General features: G+C 33.1%; 1 protein-coding gene across 1 annotated transcript; it reads left to right on the top strand.

Moving 5' to 3' along the window:
* The first annotated feature begins 2,307 nt into the window (after positions 1-2,307).
* LOC128222328 (uncharacterized) lies at positions 2,308-17,528 on the top strand. Its single transcript, XM_052931308.1, has 3 exons — positions 2,308-2,560; positions 15,068-15,321; positions 16,626-17,528. Exons 1-3 carry the CDS (start codon positions 2,554-2,556, stop codon positions 16,710-16,712), a joined length of 348 nt encoding a protein of 115 aa, XP_052787268.1. The 5' UTR covers positions 2,308-2,553; the 3' UTR covers positions 16,713-17,528.
* Positions 17,529-18,912: the final 1,384 nt, after the last annotated feature.

The raw sequence follows: 18,912 nt of genomic DNA, 5'->3' as shown, positions 1-18,912 counted from the left end.
CTAGGAAAAATATTCCAAATGACAATTTAGTTTGTATTGCGCAACCTTTTGTATATAAGTAGGTCACTTGGACCGAAAACTAGTACACTGTGTAAAATATATCATATGACAAATTAAGGACGAACTGTTCCATGATCTCAAAATTATTACATAATCACTTATTCAGTATAAGCTATTTGTTTGTATTATACCTTTATCATCATCATCATCACCATCACCATCATTATCATCATCATCGCCATCGTCATTGTCATCATCATCATCATTACACATCATCATCATCATCATCATCATCATCATCATCATCATCATCATCATCATCATCATCATCATCGTCGTCATCATCATCGTCGTTGTCGTCATCATCATCATCATCATCATCATCATCATCATCATCATCATCATCATCATCATCGTCATCGTCATCGTCATCGTCATCATCGTCATCGTCATCATCATCATCATCATCATCATCATTACACATCATCATCATTACACATCATCAATTTGACATGACGAAAATTAATCACAATTATAAAGCTTCTAAACTATTAACATCTATACGAATAGCGGAATTGTAACGTCTTCATTTAAACCAATACACTTGAGGAAACCTACTTTAACTGGTAACTCGATAGGATAAATATCGTTTCAAATTAAAAAAGTATGTGAAGATGATGTCTCATTGTTAACCAAAACAGGAAGACTTTACCTAAACATTGAGCAGGACTCGTTCGCATTTTTAATTGCGTTTCCATTTGTTCATTCACAGAATGCCACTGGCATTCATTTTCGCAAGGAGAATATTCGAAACCCGTACCATAATTGGCCAATGATGTGGCAATTTAAACTGAATTATGCAATGAACGAATACTACAAGTACTCACACAGCGGATAATGTTTTACCCTTTTTAATGAATGCAAATTGTGCTAATTACTGTTAAATGTATGCCACTAGGATGTTTTATTTTCTTCTTGAACATGTCGGCTCGATCAATTTTGAGCGCATGATTCAGAACCTTTTATTGGAGTTATTGCTTTTTCTTCCCTTCAAACAAACATATATTTTTATTTTGTTTTAATCATTATATGAAATAAGCTTTACGTTATAAAATGTTAGTATATTATTCGATTAAGACTAGACTTCGGGAGTATAAACTTTTTTTGTTATTCGAAAACGACCAGGACAATTTTGTCACAACATAAGGGTAACATTTTTAGTTGAGGCAACCACAAATATAAGAAATAAAATCATAAACTACCTCAACTGTACCAACGACCTTTAAAATTTGGGAATCCCCGACAGGCGACTTTGGCCCATTTTAAGACTTCATGTCTTGTTTAAAAGTCTATTGTCCTGCTTTTTTGTGGTTTCACGTCCTTTGCAGGTGATTCCGTATTACCCGCTGTAAAATATTTAGAATGAGGTTGAGCTGGAATGGTCCTGTTTGCAGACTGATTGATTTGCTAATTGCTTATTAATCCTTAAGCAAAATACTTGTTGAAGGCATATAGATGAGTGTTTTGGTAAAATAAAAAATCAAGTACCATGCAATCATGAATAGTTAAAACAACATGTTCCTCGATAATAGGTTTAGGCAATGTTGAAATGTATAGCAAGAGCCTCTCCTTAGTTTATAAGAAAATGATCTACCACAGGTTGACCCCAATACTTGACAAATATATTAAAAATCTTTTTTATTTAATCATACTTCTGTGAAATGTACCCAACGATTATTCTTGCTTATTATGCATATTGCATTGCAAGAGTAATTCATTAGCGATGCTCATAATTACATGAATTTACTTATGCGTAACTTTAAAGCTGCACTCTCACAGTTTTACCATTTTTACAATTTTTTTTATTTTATGTCTTGGAAAGAGCAAATTTTGCCAAAATATCTGCAAACCAATGATATAAGATTGCTAACAAAAAAATCAGATCATAGATTTTCATATTTCTATTCGAAAATTAATGTTTTATGGCTTAAACCGTTTACTAACGGTTTAAGAAAAAGTCACAAAACATAAATATTTGAACTTAAGTATAAAAATCTGCGATCTAGTTTTTTTCAGCACTCTTATATAACTGTTTTTCATGGATTTTCGCAAAAATTGCCTCGTTCCAAGACAAAAATTAAAAAGTTGTCAAAACGTTCAATCTGTGAGATTACGCTTTAAGAACATAATTATTAGTAGGACATAGTTTAATTTTTCTTACTTGACCTTTTAGTCTGCTATATAAAGTAAAGATATTTTTAAAGCCAGGTAATGTTTTCTATGAAAGCTGAAACTATTACTCTCGATTTCGTAGTTGTCAGGTGTTTGATTACTTCCGCTTCTTTTTACGGATTATTCCTGATTGGGTGTAGAAAAACGAGGCTATTGAAAGCTCAGTATACAGTGTACGTCTTTAATCACATAGCATTTTGTAAGCTTGTGGCATAGGTTGATTTTAAGGCTCAGAATTTGGAACACTGATTGCCTTGTGAGACGCACTGAACAATTGTGTAAGATTTCTCGTGGAACAAGTCACTGGAATAAACGAAAAACATGGAAGGTAACGACACCTCATCCTTTTTTCTCTTTGTCCTTTGAAAGAGGTTGCTTAAACATTGTTTCAGATGTGTTAGTCTCAACGCTTGGCTCGCTTGCTGGCTGAATGGCTGGCTGACTGGCTAACTCGTGTCCTACATAAATCTAGTTTTTTTTCAAAGTTAAAACAAGTACTTATTTATGATCTTACACTAAAAATTTAAAACGCACTTTATAGGCTATTCTAAATCATATTTATATAGTTGTATTATCTCAGTTTGCTTTTGCTTAATCAGCGGGCTACTTTTATAGTCAATAATGTCATAAAGTAGTTGATATTGTTCACAATGCAATATTTAATTCAAATGGATTTGTATCTTATTCTTTACTTTGGAACTTATCCAAAACGTGTTTTGTAATTTAGAATTAGCAATCAGCTGTGAATACATAAGCAATCATATTGTCAGAGAACAATAAGTTGCATTTATGAATCTTTCAATTAGGCCATTGACCTTATAGGCAACTTGCCTCTAAAAATACATGAATATCATTCTGTCTCCTTGACCTTTACTTCTTCTAAATAAAGTAATAAAATACATTTTTAAAACCAGGTAATGGTTTTCTATGTGAGCTGAAATTGTTACTTTCGATTTCCTAATAGTAAGGCGCCTCATAATTCCTTGTGTTTGTATTGTAGCTATCGAAGGCCTATTTACTAAAAGAGTAAAACGAAAGGACACCGTGAAACAGTTTTCGTGCTGATAGGTTCTTAAAGCTATTCCCGGGAGTTAACACACAATGACAGATATGGACTCTTTATATGTCTCTATTTGTTGTTGAAGAGGTTACTTTAACATTGCTTCAAAAGTATGAGTCTTAACTTTCTTTCTCACTTGCAAACACACTCATACACGCACTTAACGATGCTTACTCGCCAGCCATATCAAAACACACTCATTTGTTCGCTCGGTCGCTCGCTCGCTCACTGAAAAATCATCGAACTATCACCGAAAACCAACTGATTCAGAGACTAACGGACTGCATCCCTCCCTCTCTTACTCATGAACTCACTCACTCACTCGCTCATCCGCTAACTCGCTCATGCGCTCTCTCGCTAACGCACCCACTCACTCACTCACAATGTCACTCACGTACTCATCACCCACACTCACCTTCCCAATAACTTGCGCAACTTCTGGGTTATAAGGAGGCTAGACATAAACAAAGTTTTATCTCAAAAATAAATCTGAGCTTTAACCTGAATGATACTTCAAAGCACTTAATAAATATGCACTAAAAGAGCTCCTTTTGTACTTGTTGACAACAATAATATATACAATGGATGAAGTGGAATGTCGGAATCTTGGTACTCTTAAAATGTACAATCCACATCCCACGGGTGAAAACGAATCATGGCTACACATTAACAATAAGATAGATATTCAGACACGAAAAACATTCTAAACAATTTAAAATAATCCTTATAGTTTATATGTACCCCCTCCTCCCATAAAATAAAATAACGATACCAATTTCATAGTATGTCCCAATGACACCGCAGCGCGGCACACAGCAATTGGAACGCAAGTCCATCTACCTGGGTTCCGATCAATTGTTCCCGAACTAAACACCTGTTTTCGATCAGTAACTAAATAACATTCAGGCCTTCAGAAATATTGACAGGCTTGTCAGGAACAGGAAATCAAACCCATTATTTCGAGGTGAGTAGTTCAAGTGTCAAGAGCGTGATGACCTTGAGCTCACAATCTGATTCCGATCAAAGCATAAAGAACTCTCCAGTTAGGTACCTCAAACTCGGTATTCAGGTTTCCATGACCAGCACATAAAACCTTTATTTTACCGGTCAGTGACTTAAGTGGGTCAGGGGTTTAGGTCGTGATGACCCTGAGCAGAAAATCCGTTTCCGATCATTCACTTAAAACATTCAGGCTCAAGAATTCCAAACTTGGTAGACACGTTTTTCATTTTCGATAGGTAAACCATATTGAGTTTGAGTTCAGATGGTCAAAGTTAACGCCGTGTTGATTATGAGCTAAAAACATTTCGAATCTATAACTGAGCAACGCTGAGACCAAGAGACATAAATCGTTGTAAGTAGGTTTGTCGAAACCATTAGGGACACCATTCATGCTGAGGTCAGAAGGTCTAATGGCAAGGTGGTGGTGACCTTGAGCTAAAATATATTTTCGTTTATTGACATAAGAACACTTTGGCTCAGATACCTCACAGATGGTACACAGGTTGGACATGACCAGCAGATTGACACATATGCTATTGAGTTAAGTGTGTCAAAGGTCATGGTCATGGTGGCCATGAGCTGAAAATCCGCTTCCGATCAACACCTGATAAACGATTGGTCAAAGGGCTCTTAAACTTGGTAATTACTGATACATTTCCTCTATTGATTTGGATATTTGTAAGTTTGTCAAAGTTTGAAGTCAAACTTCTGATGAACACCTGGGCCCACACCTCTCATTCTATGTAGGTAGTTAAATTACTGCCGGATTAATTCTCTTGATTTTGAGATAAGTAGGCGAAATGTGAGTTTCGAGCATTCAAAGTTATGACTTCTATTACAGTGATCATAATTGGATCATTACAGTAGTTCTATATGCCGGTGAAATATGGAAACCAGCGATCCAATATGGTAAAATTGATCATCATTTACCTACATCATTCTCATAAAAGTATCGAGTGCTAACTTTTGTTTCTCCATTCTCTACTACAGTTTTTTGTATATTTATTTTCCTTTTTAAACATTATATTATTTTTTTTGCACACATGAAAACATGTCAACACTCTCATTTAAAACTACAACTTACAAGCATTGACATTAACTTTATCATCTTCATACTCTTATCTGCCTAGGAAGGTCATGAAAATGGGTTCCGATACCACATTAATACTATACCTCAGTCGATATTTTCACCGTTGTTTAGAATGGCCATTGTATGATATATAATAATGGCTGGCTCTTTTTCATAATTAACTACGCAGTAAAAGTCTTTTTCTATATCCATACCGCCGATATACGCACATTTTTTACAACGAATTTGTTTTGTCTTTTTTTGTTTTGACATTAACCTAACAATTCTGGATAAACATACCTAGATATTTAAATATAGTATGTATGCACTGTGCTGTTTGTGGAGGTTTGTGCTGTTTTTCTATGTTTCTTGTTTGTGATTTTATGTTCTATATCTTTGGCGTTTACCCAGTGCCATTAAACAGGGTTAATGTTTAAACTCTTTGCTACTGACCTTGTTTCTGCAGCTTTTTTGCCTAAAAAGTGTCTCTAATGAATGCTTTATTACGATTTTCGGGTGTATAGGACACGTCTTTACGTGGTTGTATGTATATGCAATGGGTAAATGATAGTGCACCAAAACCACTGTTGTAATACAAAAACACAACATGAATTGTAATTTAAATTACACAACACTGACCCTTCTTAGTAACATATTCGAACAAAATCAGTCCGTATAAATTGACTCATTGAAGCGAGGTGCCTTCTTGTGAAGCGACGATGCGTCAAGCTATTTTTGTGTAAAAGTCGGTAAAATATTCTGAATACCAGGGAAATACTTGTCAACATTTACCATGCAGTATAAACATAAGATATATGGAAATCTTATTATCACTGATTCGCTGTTATTGGTTGAGGAAACTGTTTTTGTGATAAGTTATTATATTCCAATCAATTTTCGTCTCAAATTATTTATTTTCGACGGTTTATTAATTTAAATTTATGAGGGAGGGGGAGGGGGGCGTCTTGGGCCTGTGTTGTGCTCTCATAAATGAATACAATATACTATTGTCTTTGAATGTAAGTAAGTACTACCAAATGTGTCCAAAATCATATCTCATTACTTATCTCTCAAAATGGCAATGTTGATTTATGACAAAGATGGGTAAGATATCCTTTTGAACACGGATAAATGTTGTAACTATTATTGATCTATGGTTAACAATTACTGCTGTTTGAAAAAGGTTTAAACGGATCAAGTTAACGTTTGGCGTACATTATGGCCTTTTTAGTTCTCTACATTGAACATTAATGTGCATATATACATGCTCCATTGCAGTTACTATTGCGCAACCTTACATGCGACAAACATTGGCAACTTTTATAATCAATATAACATTTAAAGTATTTCATATTGTTCACACTTTACTTCTTTATTCAAATTGACCTATATGTCATTCTGTACATTATCTAGAACGTATCCAATACATGTTTGGTATTTACGAATTAGCTATCAGTTGTGAATACATAGCTAATTATATTGTAAGAGAGCATTATAATCCATAATTCAGAACAGACGTTTCTCATTGAGCAATAACGGATACAAGGAGATAAGGTCGTTTAATGTGGCACTTTAGATGATAAAAGACTCATTGTCTGGTTACAACGCCTTATATTTTGAATCAGCTAATCAGCTATCCATAGGTCGTTTCTGCTTTGTATATATTTATCGCAAACTAAAATGAAATAAGGAATATAAATAATTATGCTGTCATCGCCTTTGTTGTTTGCAAAATGTATATCGTAATCTCAGACTAAATTTGTCTATTTGACTTGTTTTGGGTATGGTTTCCCAAGTTCATTGCAGATGACGTAAGAAGAAAATAACAGAAGGAGTTGCGCAATCTTTAGTATATAAATGGGTCACTTATGTCGAAAACTAGTACACTGTTTAAAATAAATCTAATGACAAATTAAGGACGAACGGTTTCATGATCTCAATATTATTGCATTTTTTAAGTGACAATTCAGTATAAGCTGTTTGTATTATACTTTTATCATGATGATCATGATGATCATGATGATGATGATCATCATCATCATCATCATCATCATCATCATCATCATTTTAACATAACGAAAATCATCAATTGTATTGCTACTAAAATTTAAACATCCATACAAATAGCTTTTTTTAACGTCTTTATCAAAACCCATACACTTGAGGAAACGCACTTTAACTGGAATCTCGATAGGCTATATATCGTTTCAAATTAAAACATGTAAGTGAAAAGCAATGTCTATTTTTACCCAAACAGGAAGAGTTTACCTAAACATTGAGCAGGACTCGTTTGCATTTTAATTGCGTTTCAATTTTCTTCATTCACAGTATGCTTCTGATGTTCATTATCGCTAGGAGAATATTCGAAACCCGTACCATTATTGGCCAATGATGTGGCAATTTATACTGAATTATGCAATGAACGAATACTACAAGCACTCACACAGTGGATAATGTATTAACATTTTTGATAAATTGACGTTGTGTTTTGTATGTTTAAATGTATGCCACTAAGGAGGCTTAAACTTTGTTTGCTTTACATGTCGTCTCGACCAATTTTGAGTGCATGATTCAGAACATTCTATTGGAGTTATTGCTCTTTCTTCCCCCTCAAAGAAACATTTAATTTTCTTTTACTTTAATCATTATATGAAATAAACTTTAAGTTATAATGTCATAGTATAATATTCGATTAAGACTGAAAATCGATAGTATAAACTCAAATTTTATAAATTCGAAAACTTTGTAACAGCATAATGGCAACGTGTTTAGGTGAGGAAATCACATAAAAAAAGTCTTTTCTTAAACTTTTCAGCACAGCGTAAGATCAACGTTAACATAACGATGTACAATCATTTAAACTTCATTAAAACGCACTGAGTAAATCGGCTTGTGATGTCTGAAATGGACCACACAGTGGTGAACAACAATATATGTACTCTTATATTTACCCGTATTAGCACCTCCAGGTTGCTTTATATTGATATTTTTGCTTTTTAGTCAGTTAAAGCCGGTTATCCATATACAAGCTGCTGTGTCTGCTGTTCGTGTCCTTAGTGATGGAACAAACATCAGGATCAAACCATAATTGAACCAATGGGCGCGAGCATACCTTTATAAGCTCTAGAATACAAATTCGAATGCGGAAATCAGGCACATTTACTACTGATCTTATGCGTTCTAGATGGAACACCCATCAGGATAAAGCCATAATGGAGTCGAAGGGCTCGGGCAGACTTTATTAAGCTTAAGAACAACAACAGTCTATGCGGATAGCATGCACATGGAATACCGATCATAGGATTTTATTTGTTTCTATCATGTATTCATGACTGTGAATAAAATATAATAAAACAGGCTTATTTCGCAAATACTGTAAACAAAAATGTGAATATAAACATATGATCCAGTATCATTGTTTTTTATATAGCCTGACTGACTCAGATTTTTAATGCTTATAAAAGTAAATATCAAAGTGGTGTTGGAGGGATACGGTTATTATATTTGTTTAACGATTATCTTTACATTTGATGTTCGCCTATGTGTGTGTGTTAGCGTATTTAAACTCACCCTCGGGCCTTGCCCCTATCGACACATACAGTACATATCCATTAATAACCAGAAAATTCTTTTTCAAGTCGAACTTGTTTATTGTGTTTTAGTAAACTAGATGGAACGATTAATTTGCAATTTTTGCCTGCATTACAATGGATCACAATGTTAAATAAAATGAATGGTATAGGAACTCCCATTGTATTTGATTGTAGAAATTGAATCAAGAAAGGTATATAACTGGTATGTGTATTTTGCTAAAACCTTAAACAATACATTTATTTGATGTTGTTCTTTTCCTAAAAAAATGACCCATATTCGAATAGTTTGATACAGTGATCATGTGCGTGTTTCATTGTCATAGAGTGCAAAGGTACATACATTTGAATGGCATAAGAACTCTTTGTATAAAAATAAGATCACTTGTAATAAGTAGGAACGGTGTATCAGTCGGTGTTTGCTGCATGAAATGTTGGCCTCTACCTAAAATTGATTTTAAAGAATTTGTTACGTTTTTGGGACAATGCAGAGTAGATATTGAGATTTAAATATACAATAAAGATTTTGATAGATCAAATTATGATTAAATTGCAAAGTGTAAAATGCTATAAGTAACGATTATGTAACTTAAATGGTATGCGTCGTTCGATATGACCTTTTGTTTGCGATATCACATCATGCTACAAAGCTGAAAAGCCGATTTGTATTTTACTAACTTATTGGCTCTAGAATGCCTTTAATCTGAACTTCACACAGAGTCATGTGTTCAAAGGGAGGATCTCCCTTGACCTCCTCCTGTCTACCATACATTAGTGGAGTTAGAAGTCAGGTCAGAGTAGAGCCAACCGTCCCAGTTTGAGAAGCTCACAGAGATTAATCAAAGTGCTGAAAGCACTGATGGATTAGGGCTTCATTTAGGGGAATGTTGACAACCATGTTCTAAGCAATGAAAAAAATCGGCTCACAGCACAAGAGGGTCACTGTTTAATGGGCTAGCTTAAACTTTAGACTAAAACTGCTTGCAAGCTGCAGAGGAAATTTGAAAAATCTCGTTAAGTGTGTGAAGAGGGAGGGGGGGGGGGAGGGTCAAGCGTTAAATCAGATAAAGCCATAGTTCTTTTGAATTTCTCTATGTCGTTGAATCAGACCGATACAAATTAATTTACGTGGTTGGTGTATGTTCACTAAAGTACACATACTTCTTTAATTTGATCAAATAATTTTATATCTAAGTTCTGTTATCTGCATTTTCAGAGAAGATTTTCAATGATGTAGTTATATACTATATTGAAAACCTGTCTCCTCTATTTCAGGGGAGATTTAAACCACAAGGCCATACTTTGAACAATCTGTTTAAAAGACATCTACATCGTACACGTATGTCAGACTGCATACACAATGCTATTAGGAAGTTTATGATTTGAAAAGTGAAGAATTATTTTCTCCCTCTTAATTTGTGCTTGGTATTCCATTCATATAAAATATTACCACGATAACTTAGTGCTGTTGATAAATATTTGGCACTGCCTTCTGTCTAATGCTATTATAACTACTGCTGCAGACTTTTGTACATAGCAAAGCAAGTTGTGTAGACTAAGTTGAGATGAATATCGTTTTAAAAGTATGAATATTGGAATGTCTTTTAAATACACTGACCATCAAATTTCATAACATGGTGTCAGCAGTTCATCACACAGCTAGTGAGAATGGAATACCAAACATAATTATATACTGATCATCAATCCAAATGTAATACATATCACAAAATACTTTAACCCATATTCCGCTCCAGTGCAATACGGCCATATACCACTCTTGTGACGTCACGTCATAACAAGTATATTGCGCAATATTATATTGACGTCATTAAACCAATGAGTGCATCCTTTTAATGCAATTTATTATGCAAATACTTTACCAGTAATATATATATATAATAAAAGGGTTATTAGTACTGTGTTTTGATCCGGATATGGCGGATAGTCGTATTGGATTCTGGTGTTTTTTTGTAGATTTTGATTTTACTCGGCTTGTGCCTTGTGAAATCCGAATCAGGAAAAGTCTACTTGAGTCGAATACAACTTCCTGGATCAAAACGCAGTACCTATTATGTACAAAACCGAGCATCTTTAACCAACAGGGCCGTTGTAACTTTGAACAATCATTGTAAAAAACAACTACATGTATATGAGACTACATCATAAATGCTAACCTAAGTGAAAAAATGGCTCGGATCTCGAGCGGGATTCCGGTGGTATTCCACCTGGGATCCCCACGGGATGTTGCGGGATAAAAGTTCAGGATTCCCAGTGGGATTCTCCGGGTTCATCTTGAGGGTTCATGTGAAGGTTATGCAGGTATTCATTCAACAAACTAATCGCCATGGCATAAGCTAGAGCCAGTGAATATTTATGCAAAAAGCTACGGATACAAGCTCAGTAGAAAAAAGTTTAAACATAGACCAGGTTTAGTGGCACTGAAGTAAAAAATGCATTACAACCTCCTTGCACACCACTTGACTAATTTAATACTGGATATTTAAACCAAGAAAAGTGCAGTACAATGAACATCTAAAGATACATGGCTTCTTCACTGAATAGAAAAAGAACACTGCATATCTTAATAATGTACATCACATAAAACATGCATATCTTTATATTGAAAGATTACAGTTATAAAAAAAGTTAAGAAAAATACTGTGATAAGTTAAGAAAAGTGTTGTATATCAATCGACTGCAATTCTTAATTCAAAGGGGAGAGAGAGTAATTTCTGAAAAAAGGTGACAGAGTTGTGATATGGTTAATGACAGGGAACAAATATACTTATATAAAAAAGTTTGGGGTATCTATTCCTTATGTATCTGAGGATACAGTAAAACAAAGAAAAAAACAATTAAAACATGAAATTATTAGTTCAAAAGGAAAATAATAGAGTTATGAACCTGAGTATATGTGATGAAAGTGATACTAAGAAATAACTTTTTAAAGTGAACAGAAAATGCCTGGAGAAATATAAAACGTTAAAAGAAATGATAATATTTTAAATGAGATTCTATTTCAGAGTTAAACTAAAATGTAATATTTCTTAAAAATATAAGTGCCAGAGTATTATGAACCTTGATGTGGATGATTATCATAAGGAATAGCTATTTCAAGTTTGAAGTAAATCCGTTCCGTAAAATATTCTAACACGCTTCACTCAACAGACTGGACAGTGGAGTGCATTATGCTAAATCAGTTACTAACATCAAATCGTTGCTTTTAAATTATGTCACACTATATCATATAAGACTCGCCTGACGGCTTGTCCAGTATGGTTTCTCCAGCTGTGTACTCGTCCAAACATATTCCCTATTGTACAGTTCAATGTTAAATAACCTATAATTATTATATGATATATGCAGTAAGGTTTATACACAATATGACGTCAATAAACAAAATGGCATCATGAAATTTACTTTCAGTGAATTCACGTTTAATCATGTAGTTCAACCTGACAGTTAATGAACTTTCATTTAGTTAAAAAAACGTGACAGTTCATGAACATGATTTTTTCAAAATGTCATTCATAGACTAAGTTCATGAATAGTTAATTTTATTCACAACAGGGTGATAATTTCATCATTACTACACGTCCATGTATAACAGTCTTATTTTCTATGACACAATTAGAGAGGAGCCATTGAATTGCTCATTTCAGGCCTTGACTTTTACATCAAGTCTCTGTAGTCCGTTTTCCTTATACACTTGACGATAAACTGCAATTGCGAAAATAATTTTTGCAGTTATTCTTCTCGTGCTTGTTTTTGTTGAAGGTTAATAAACAATCACTTAGTTAACGAACTTGATTTTTTTGCAGTCATTCTTTTTCTGCTTGTTTTGTTGAAGTGATCTTTTCTTAACTCCGAAAGCTTTTGTCTGAGATTTTGACATCCATCTTCCAACCTGAAAAAAATATTTTCAATTGTACTGCCAATATTTCCAATAACTAACGTATTTCCAATGACTAAAGGCGAGTTGGTTATCAAATCAGTGCAAGTAAAGATTTCAATATCGCAGGTATATAAAATGATAATAGCTTATTTTATTCGTTCGAACCAAAGTGCTCAATTTGTTTTAAAGATTCTCAGAAGTGTTTGTCCGTTACAAAAAAAATCCACTCCATACATCCACTATGTTGTTTTCAAAATCAGAATGAAAATCTTAGCCATGTACTTTATGATATAGTGTACTCACATTCAATATCTGAAAACGAAAATGAAGTAGCACTTTCTAATTTGTCGTTAATCCGGCAGCACTAAAGATGAGCGGCCAACGTAATTTTATTTTTCTATTTAGATGATACCTTTGTTTTTGTTTGGTTTGTACTCTATGTTTTAAATTATAATTATTATTATTATAACCTCACCACTTTGTTCTGGAGTCTATATAGGAATCACCTCGTCCCGTCTGGCCGTCCATAGGTACGTCTTGAAATACAATTGTTTTTAAAGGTATATAATTCAAACTTCATTACATATTGCTTTGCGAAAAAAACACATTCTTTTGGTACGATACTTGAACAATTATTTTCCATAATTTTTAAAGGTATTATTTACTTTTCTAAAGACTCCATGTAATGAGATTTTGACTTTAAACATCAAGTCAATATTAAATGTTCACTTCTGTTTAGAATATTATTTCTACCTAGCTACTAGGTGGTAAAATATCCATTGCGTTAAGATTTATATAAGCTTCAATTTGGTTACCGGCATGTGTCAATTGGACATTTAAAGAAAGGCTAGAACAGTCAATCGCTGTAGCATCTGTTAAGGATGGCTCGAAAACTTGAATAATAATAAGCGAAGTTACAGCCTTTTGTTAAATAATTGATACTTGCGAAGATAAAAAACGTCGACGAACCCCTTTTGTGGCGATTTTTATTAAAAATCAACATTCATTATAGGATGCAAAATTTAACTAATGTTTGTCTAGAAAGAATATCTATTACTTTTGAACTTACACTTGTACAGGATTTTAGTAAGCAAAGAAAATAAACTACTATTGGACAGTTCTAGAATTAACTATTAGTCGTTTATCTTATCCGAACTCGATTGTTCGTCGATGGTATCAAGTTAGATATGAGTTTAGCAAATGGCAGGTCCTTTGATAATTATTATTCAAGTCTAGGGCCATTCTAAACATATGCTCAGGCGATTGACTGATCCATCTGTTCTCAAAATATCATATCAAATTGCGTTTAAGATCGTACAAATGTTTATAAAAGACAGTTCAGTTATCGCTGATGGTTAACTTTAATTACTTATATAATGATGGTTTACTTCATATGACTTTTTGACTTTACATATTGATGTTTTGACTTACATAATGATGTTTTGAATTTTAATAAGGATGTTTTGACTTTATATAATATTTTTTTTATCTTTACATAATGATGTTTTGAATTAATATCATGATGTTTTTACTTTAAATACTTAAGTTTTGAATTTACATAACGTGGATCAAAGCATAAACACTAAGCATATGTAAATGGAAGATTGTGTGTTAAATTCAAATACAGATGTGAGTGAATGAGGAAATAGCAGTTGATATAAGCAATATGCAACACAGAGACAAAATGTTTCCTTAGGCCTTGATAATAAATATATAAATTTTAATATGTTTTCTGGTAAGAAGTTCAAAGAAAGACTATAACAATCAATAATATAATATATATTTTGACCCATATAAATTATGTAAAACATATGTGAATACAAGTCAACAAACGAGACTAGTAGCGATTATGATTTCGTTAATCCTTCTGCGCTGTACGCTAAATATTTGTTGATGTTTAAAGATCTGCGTTCCTCTACCATGGTAATTATGCATCATCACTATCATATTTGTCATCATCGTCATCGTTGCCATTATAATTACATCATTGTCATTGCCATTATTTACAACTGATAATTATCAGCCTCGTTGTCATTCATCTTTTTTGTTGTCATTTTCATCAAGTGATCATGGTCATCAACTTTATTATTGTCATATTAATCAAATCATCATTTTCTTTTTTTCATTGTCTTTTGTAGCATCATAAATATTATTATCAACGTCTTTAACTACATCATTAAAATGATCGTCTTTTTGATATTGTAAATATTCTTTTGTAGTTTCTGTGCTGTCGGCAAATCAGCAGAACAGTTTACTCATGACGGTCTACATGGCCAACAAAGAAGTCATTGATGCCTTTCTACACAGTGCATTAGATGCTGCCAAAGTGCTTGTTCAACAGTGCATGCCTATATTTACAAGGTTCTTCGAGATTTTGCTGAAGACCTGCAGCAATCTGCTCGAGAATTGTAACCTTGTCCTTGAAATAGCAAAGGTTCCATTGCAGACTATTCACGGATTCGCTCAGTCCCAGGTAAGTACTTAATATTTCGTTGATATGAATTTTACCCTTACATTTGGATTTAAAATAGTGGGTCTTGTTTTGCCAAACATTAGTTGACAAAGTAATACAGTAAAAATTGCAAATGTATGTGTCTGTAAGGCCTTTACCTTGCGCCTCTTAACATGGTCCTTGTTAGCTTCTGGCTTTTGAGATGTTCCTTGTAGTTTCATTCGTATCATTGATACTAAGATTTTATAAAACTTAGCATTTCTTCTAAAACAAATCCATTGTTCTTTAGACATATAACAACGTTTTGTAAACCTTTAAACATAGCTTAGACCAATAGGAAAGTAATGAATTAACCTTTTGTTTTTAATTTATATGAATACACATTGGAAGCCAAGTTTGTTTGTATATTTAATGAAACTTGAAGGTTTAGAACTTAATTGGCAGGCTTATAAAGCATTTAATAATACACGTATATCACTTGTCACTTAATTGATTGGTTGTCAAACGGCGTCGATTACATACAGAACGTCAAAAGATTTCTGTATATCAAGATTGTATCGACATTTCGGCATGTGTTAACATTTCCTACTCACACTCCAATATAATTCCCTCAAGTGTCCCTCAAAATGACTGATTTATTTATAACACATAATCTATTCTACAATCAGACGCATGGAAAACAAACAGGTACTCATCTCTTTTGATTTAAGTTATATTATAGTGATTTGAAACATTACAGAATTCAGTTTTTTTGACTTAATTTGAAACTCAGACTCAAGATTAAGTGAAAGTACCAGGGAATCCGGGCCCTTGAGTCCCATACTGGTCGAGGCTTTATGTATGGTCGACGCTTAATCGTTATGTGATTACAGGGGTAACTTATTAAAATGTGAACGTGAGTGGTAACTTAGAATGAGGACGATGTACATATCATTATTAAAACAAGGTCGTATGTTATATCAATCAGTTAAATTCAGTCAAAGTATACAACCTAAAAAATATTGAACTTATTGTTGATTAGAGACTATCAATAATCTTTCGCTTGTGATCATCTTATTTCGCAATCACCGCAACGCCATCTTGTATGTGCCTACTCTTTGTATTTTCAACCAAAAGCGTCGCCCTCATTTGCAGTCTGAATACATGAAATACAATGTAAACTTCACGGAAAACCCATGTAGCCTAACCTTTAACCAAACAATCATTTAAAGGCTCATTGATCAAGGCAAAACACCACCATTTAAATGTTGCATAACAATACAGACAGCATCTACAACAAAACTGTTAAATTGTCAAAAAACGGATACTGTTATTTATATTTTCAGCCGGTTGTCTTCACTGTTGTATATGTTACACTTCCTGTCATCTGGATGTGTCGACACAGGATACTGAGCTTTCTAAAGTCCAAATAGAAAGACGCCATTGTTAAAAACAATGCTCGTGATCTAGGTGTGCAGACACAGAGCTTCCTCGGGTGAAAGATAAACGCGCAGTTGTAATAAAAACGTAAATAAAGAGAATATATATAAGTAAAGCATGAATATGCCAAAGTGTACCCCCAAAAATATTTAAAACAAACTTTTTTAACCGATCATTGTTGAAATAAAGAACATGAATATAACTTGCAACATGACAGCCTTATTTTTACATCGGATACCTTTAATGCTTTTCGTTTTGTGAATGATCTATTTATTTTTTTGTTACATAATAAATAATACTGCTTACTTATTTTGAGCAGTTTAATAATAGTTTCTATATTGTGTTTATATTTTGATATGCTATTATGATATGTGTATGACATGAGTATGGATGATAAAATATATGTTTAAATCCAAAAAATATACTTTCTTATTTAGATTATGATGTTAAAAATATGTGTTATTATTAATCATTCTAATGAATGTGTGCTTAAAGGACTGTGATATATAATTTCTTATCTTACATTTTTTTTGACATTTTGATTATGAACAAAACAAAATGCGTGTTTTTTTTTGCTGTTCAGATTATAGCTCAAGTTTAGGCATAAGCTAGTTTAATGTTTGAATCGAATGCATGTATATAACACATAGATGAATGCTTTACACAACGACACAATACATACGTTGAACGAAACACGGGCTTACATGATTCACATTATCAAAATACTAGAGTCATTACTCAACTGAGTAGATTTTTACAATCTAGTATTTATTATAAAAGAAACACATAATATACATTCTGTTGTTGTATTGTTTGTTGTTGTTTTTTAAATACCTTTTTTGTCCACTATTTATTAATATTTTATTGATCACATATGTTATATTACAGCTAATACTTTAAAGCAAATACTCACTTAAAGCTTTTCTCTGTAGTAATATGTCTTTCAACTATTGACCAATTATAATTCATCAACAAATGCTATGATATAATTATATTTCTAAAAAAGTAAAACGTTAAAACCGTCTATGTTGTGGTGTGGAAAATCGAGTTTATTATGAGGAATTGTGATATTCAGGCTCAATTCCGTCTATAACTCTGATAAGGTAAAATAATAAAAGACCATAGCATGAATAAACGAGAATCATAAACTATTTCGAACGTCGTTTATATGACCTTTCAATCATTCACAAGTGTTTAATGAGAACCAAATAATATTTGCTACAATGAAATTTCTTCTTTAAACCTATACTCGGAAATTTAAACTAAACAAAATCACTCACGCTTATTCATTTGTGTAATCATTCAATTACAAAACGTGTTGTTTTACATATATGTTGCTGTGTTTTTCTTAAATTTGAACTAGTACTTAAACTATTAGTTAGTAGAAAAATGTGTTATTCAGCCGCAGCTTTAAATGTTGTGGAAAATTTCCTGATGAGCCTGAATGTATGCCCAATCGTTGATAATGTTCTACGTCATAATGCAACGGATATTGCAAAACAATCGCTGCAAGAGATTTCAAGAAATGTAACCGCAAAATTCATCCTCGGTACCACAATGACCGAAATTTGCAACGACCAACTTCAACTGATAAAAGTACCTTTGGAAAACATCGCTTGGTTTGCGACATCAAATGTGAGTAATTTCCTGCGTTACAGACGACTGCATTTTAAGAATGACAGAATATTCTTTTTTTGTTAAAGTTTTGATCTTTTTCGGTGTTTGCTAAGTTGGAACCCGTGCGATCTGTTATGAAATCGCTTTCTGTATTTGCAGCTTTTTTAAGATAAGAAGTTTTTTGAAAAGTAGAAGTCCCGTATTATCAGTCACAACTTACAATAAAGGATAAGAGTGAGCACTCGCTGAGTTGTCGTCTCCTCTTCTGCAACATGCCACGATTGTACATTTGCTATAAATTGAATAAGAAGTAACATTTCCACTGATCTTTAAATAGTTTTCAAATTTACGGACTCTGAAATCAATGTTTGCTGTCTAAGTGTCTCATTTATTGTACAAAGATGTGATAATGATATCATTATTAAAATGAATCATAGTTAATGTTTTGTAATCAAAGTTTTTACTTAATTGTATACTGGGTCAAATTTAAATAAACTTCATACATTGGTTAATATCGATAACTCTATTTTAGCCAGTTATAGGGTTTTGCCCTTTGTTACTTTTCCAGAGCATAAC

Source organism: Mya arenaria, chromosome 16, assembly GCF_026914265.1.
Source record: "Mya arenaria isolate MELC-2E11 chromosome 16, ASM2691426v1".
In the NCBI taxonomy this organism is placed as follows: domain Eukaryota; kingdom Metazoa; phylum Mollusca; class Bivalvia; order Myida; family Myidae; genus Mya; species Mya arenaria.
Note: the sequence above shows the minus strand (reverse complement) of the source record. Positions and strands in the feature narration are given on the sequence as shown.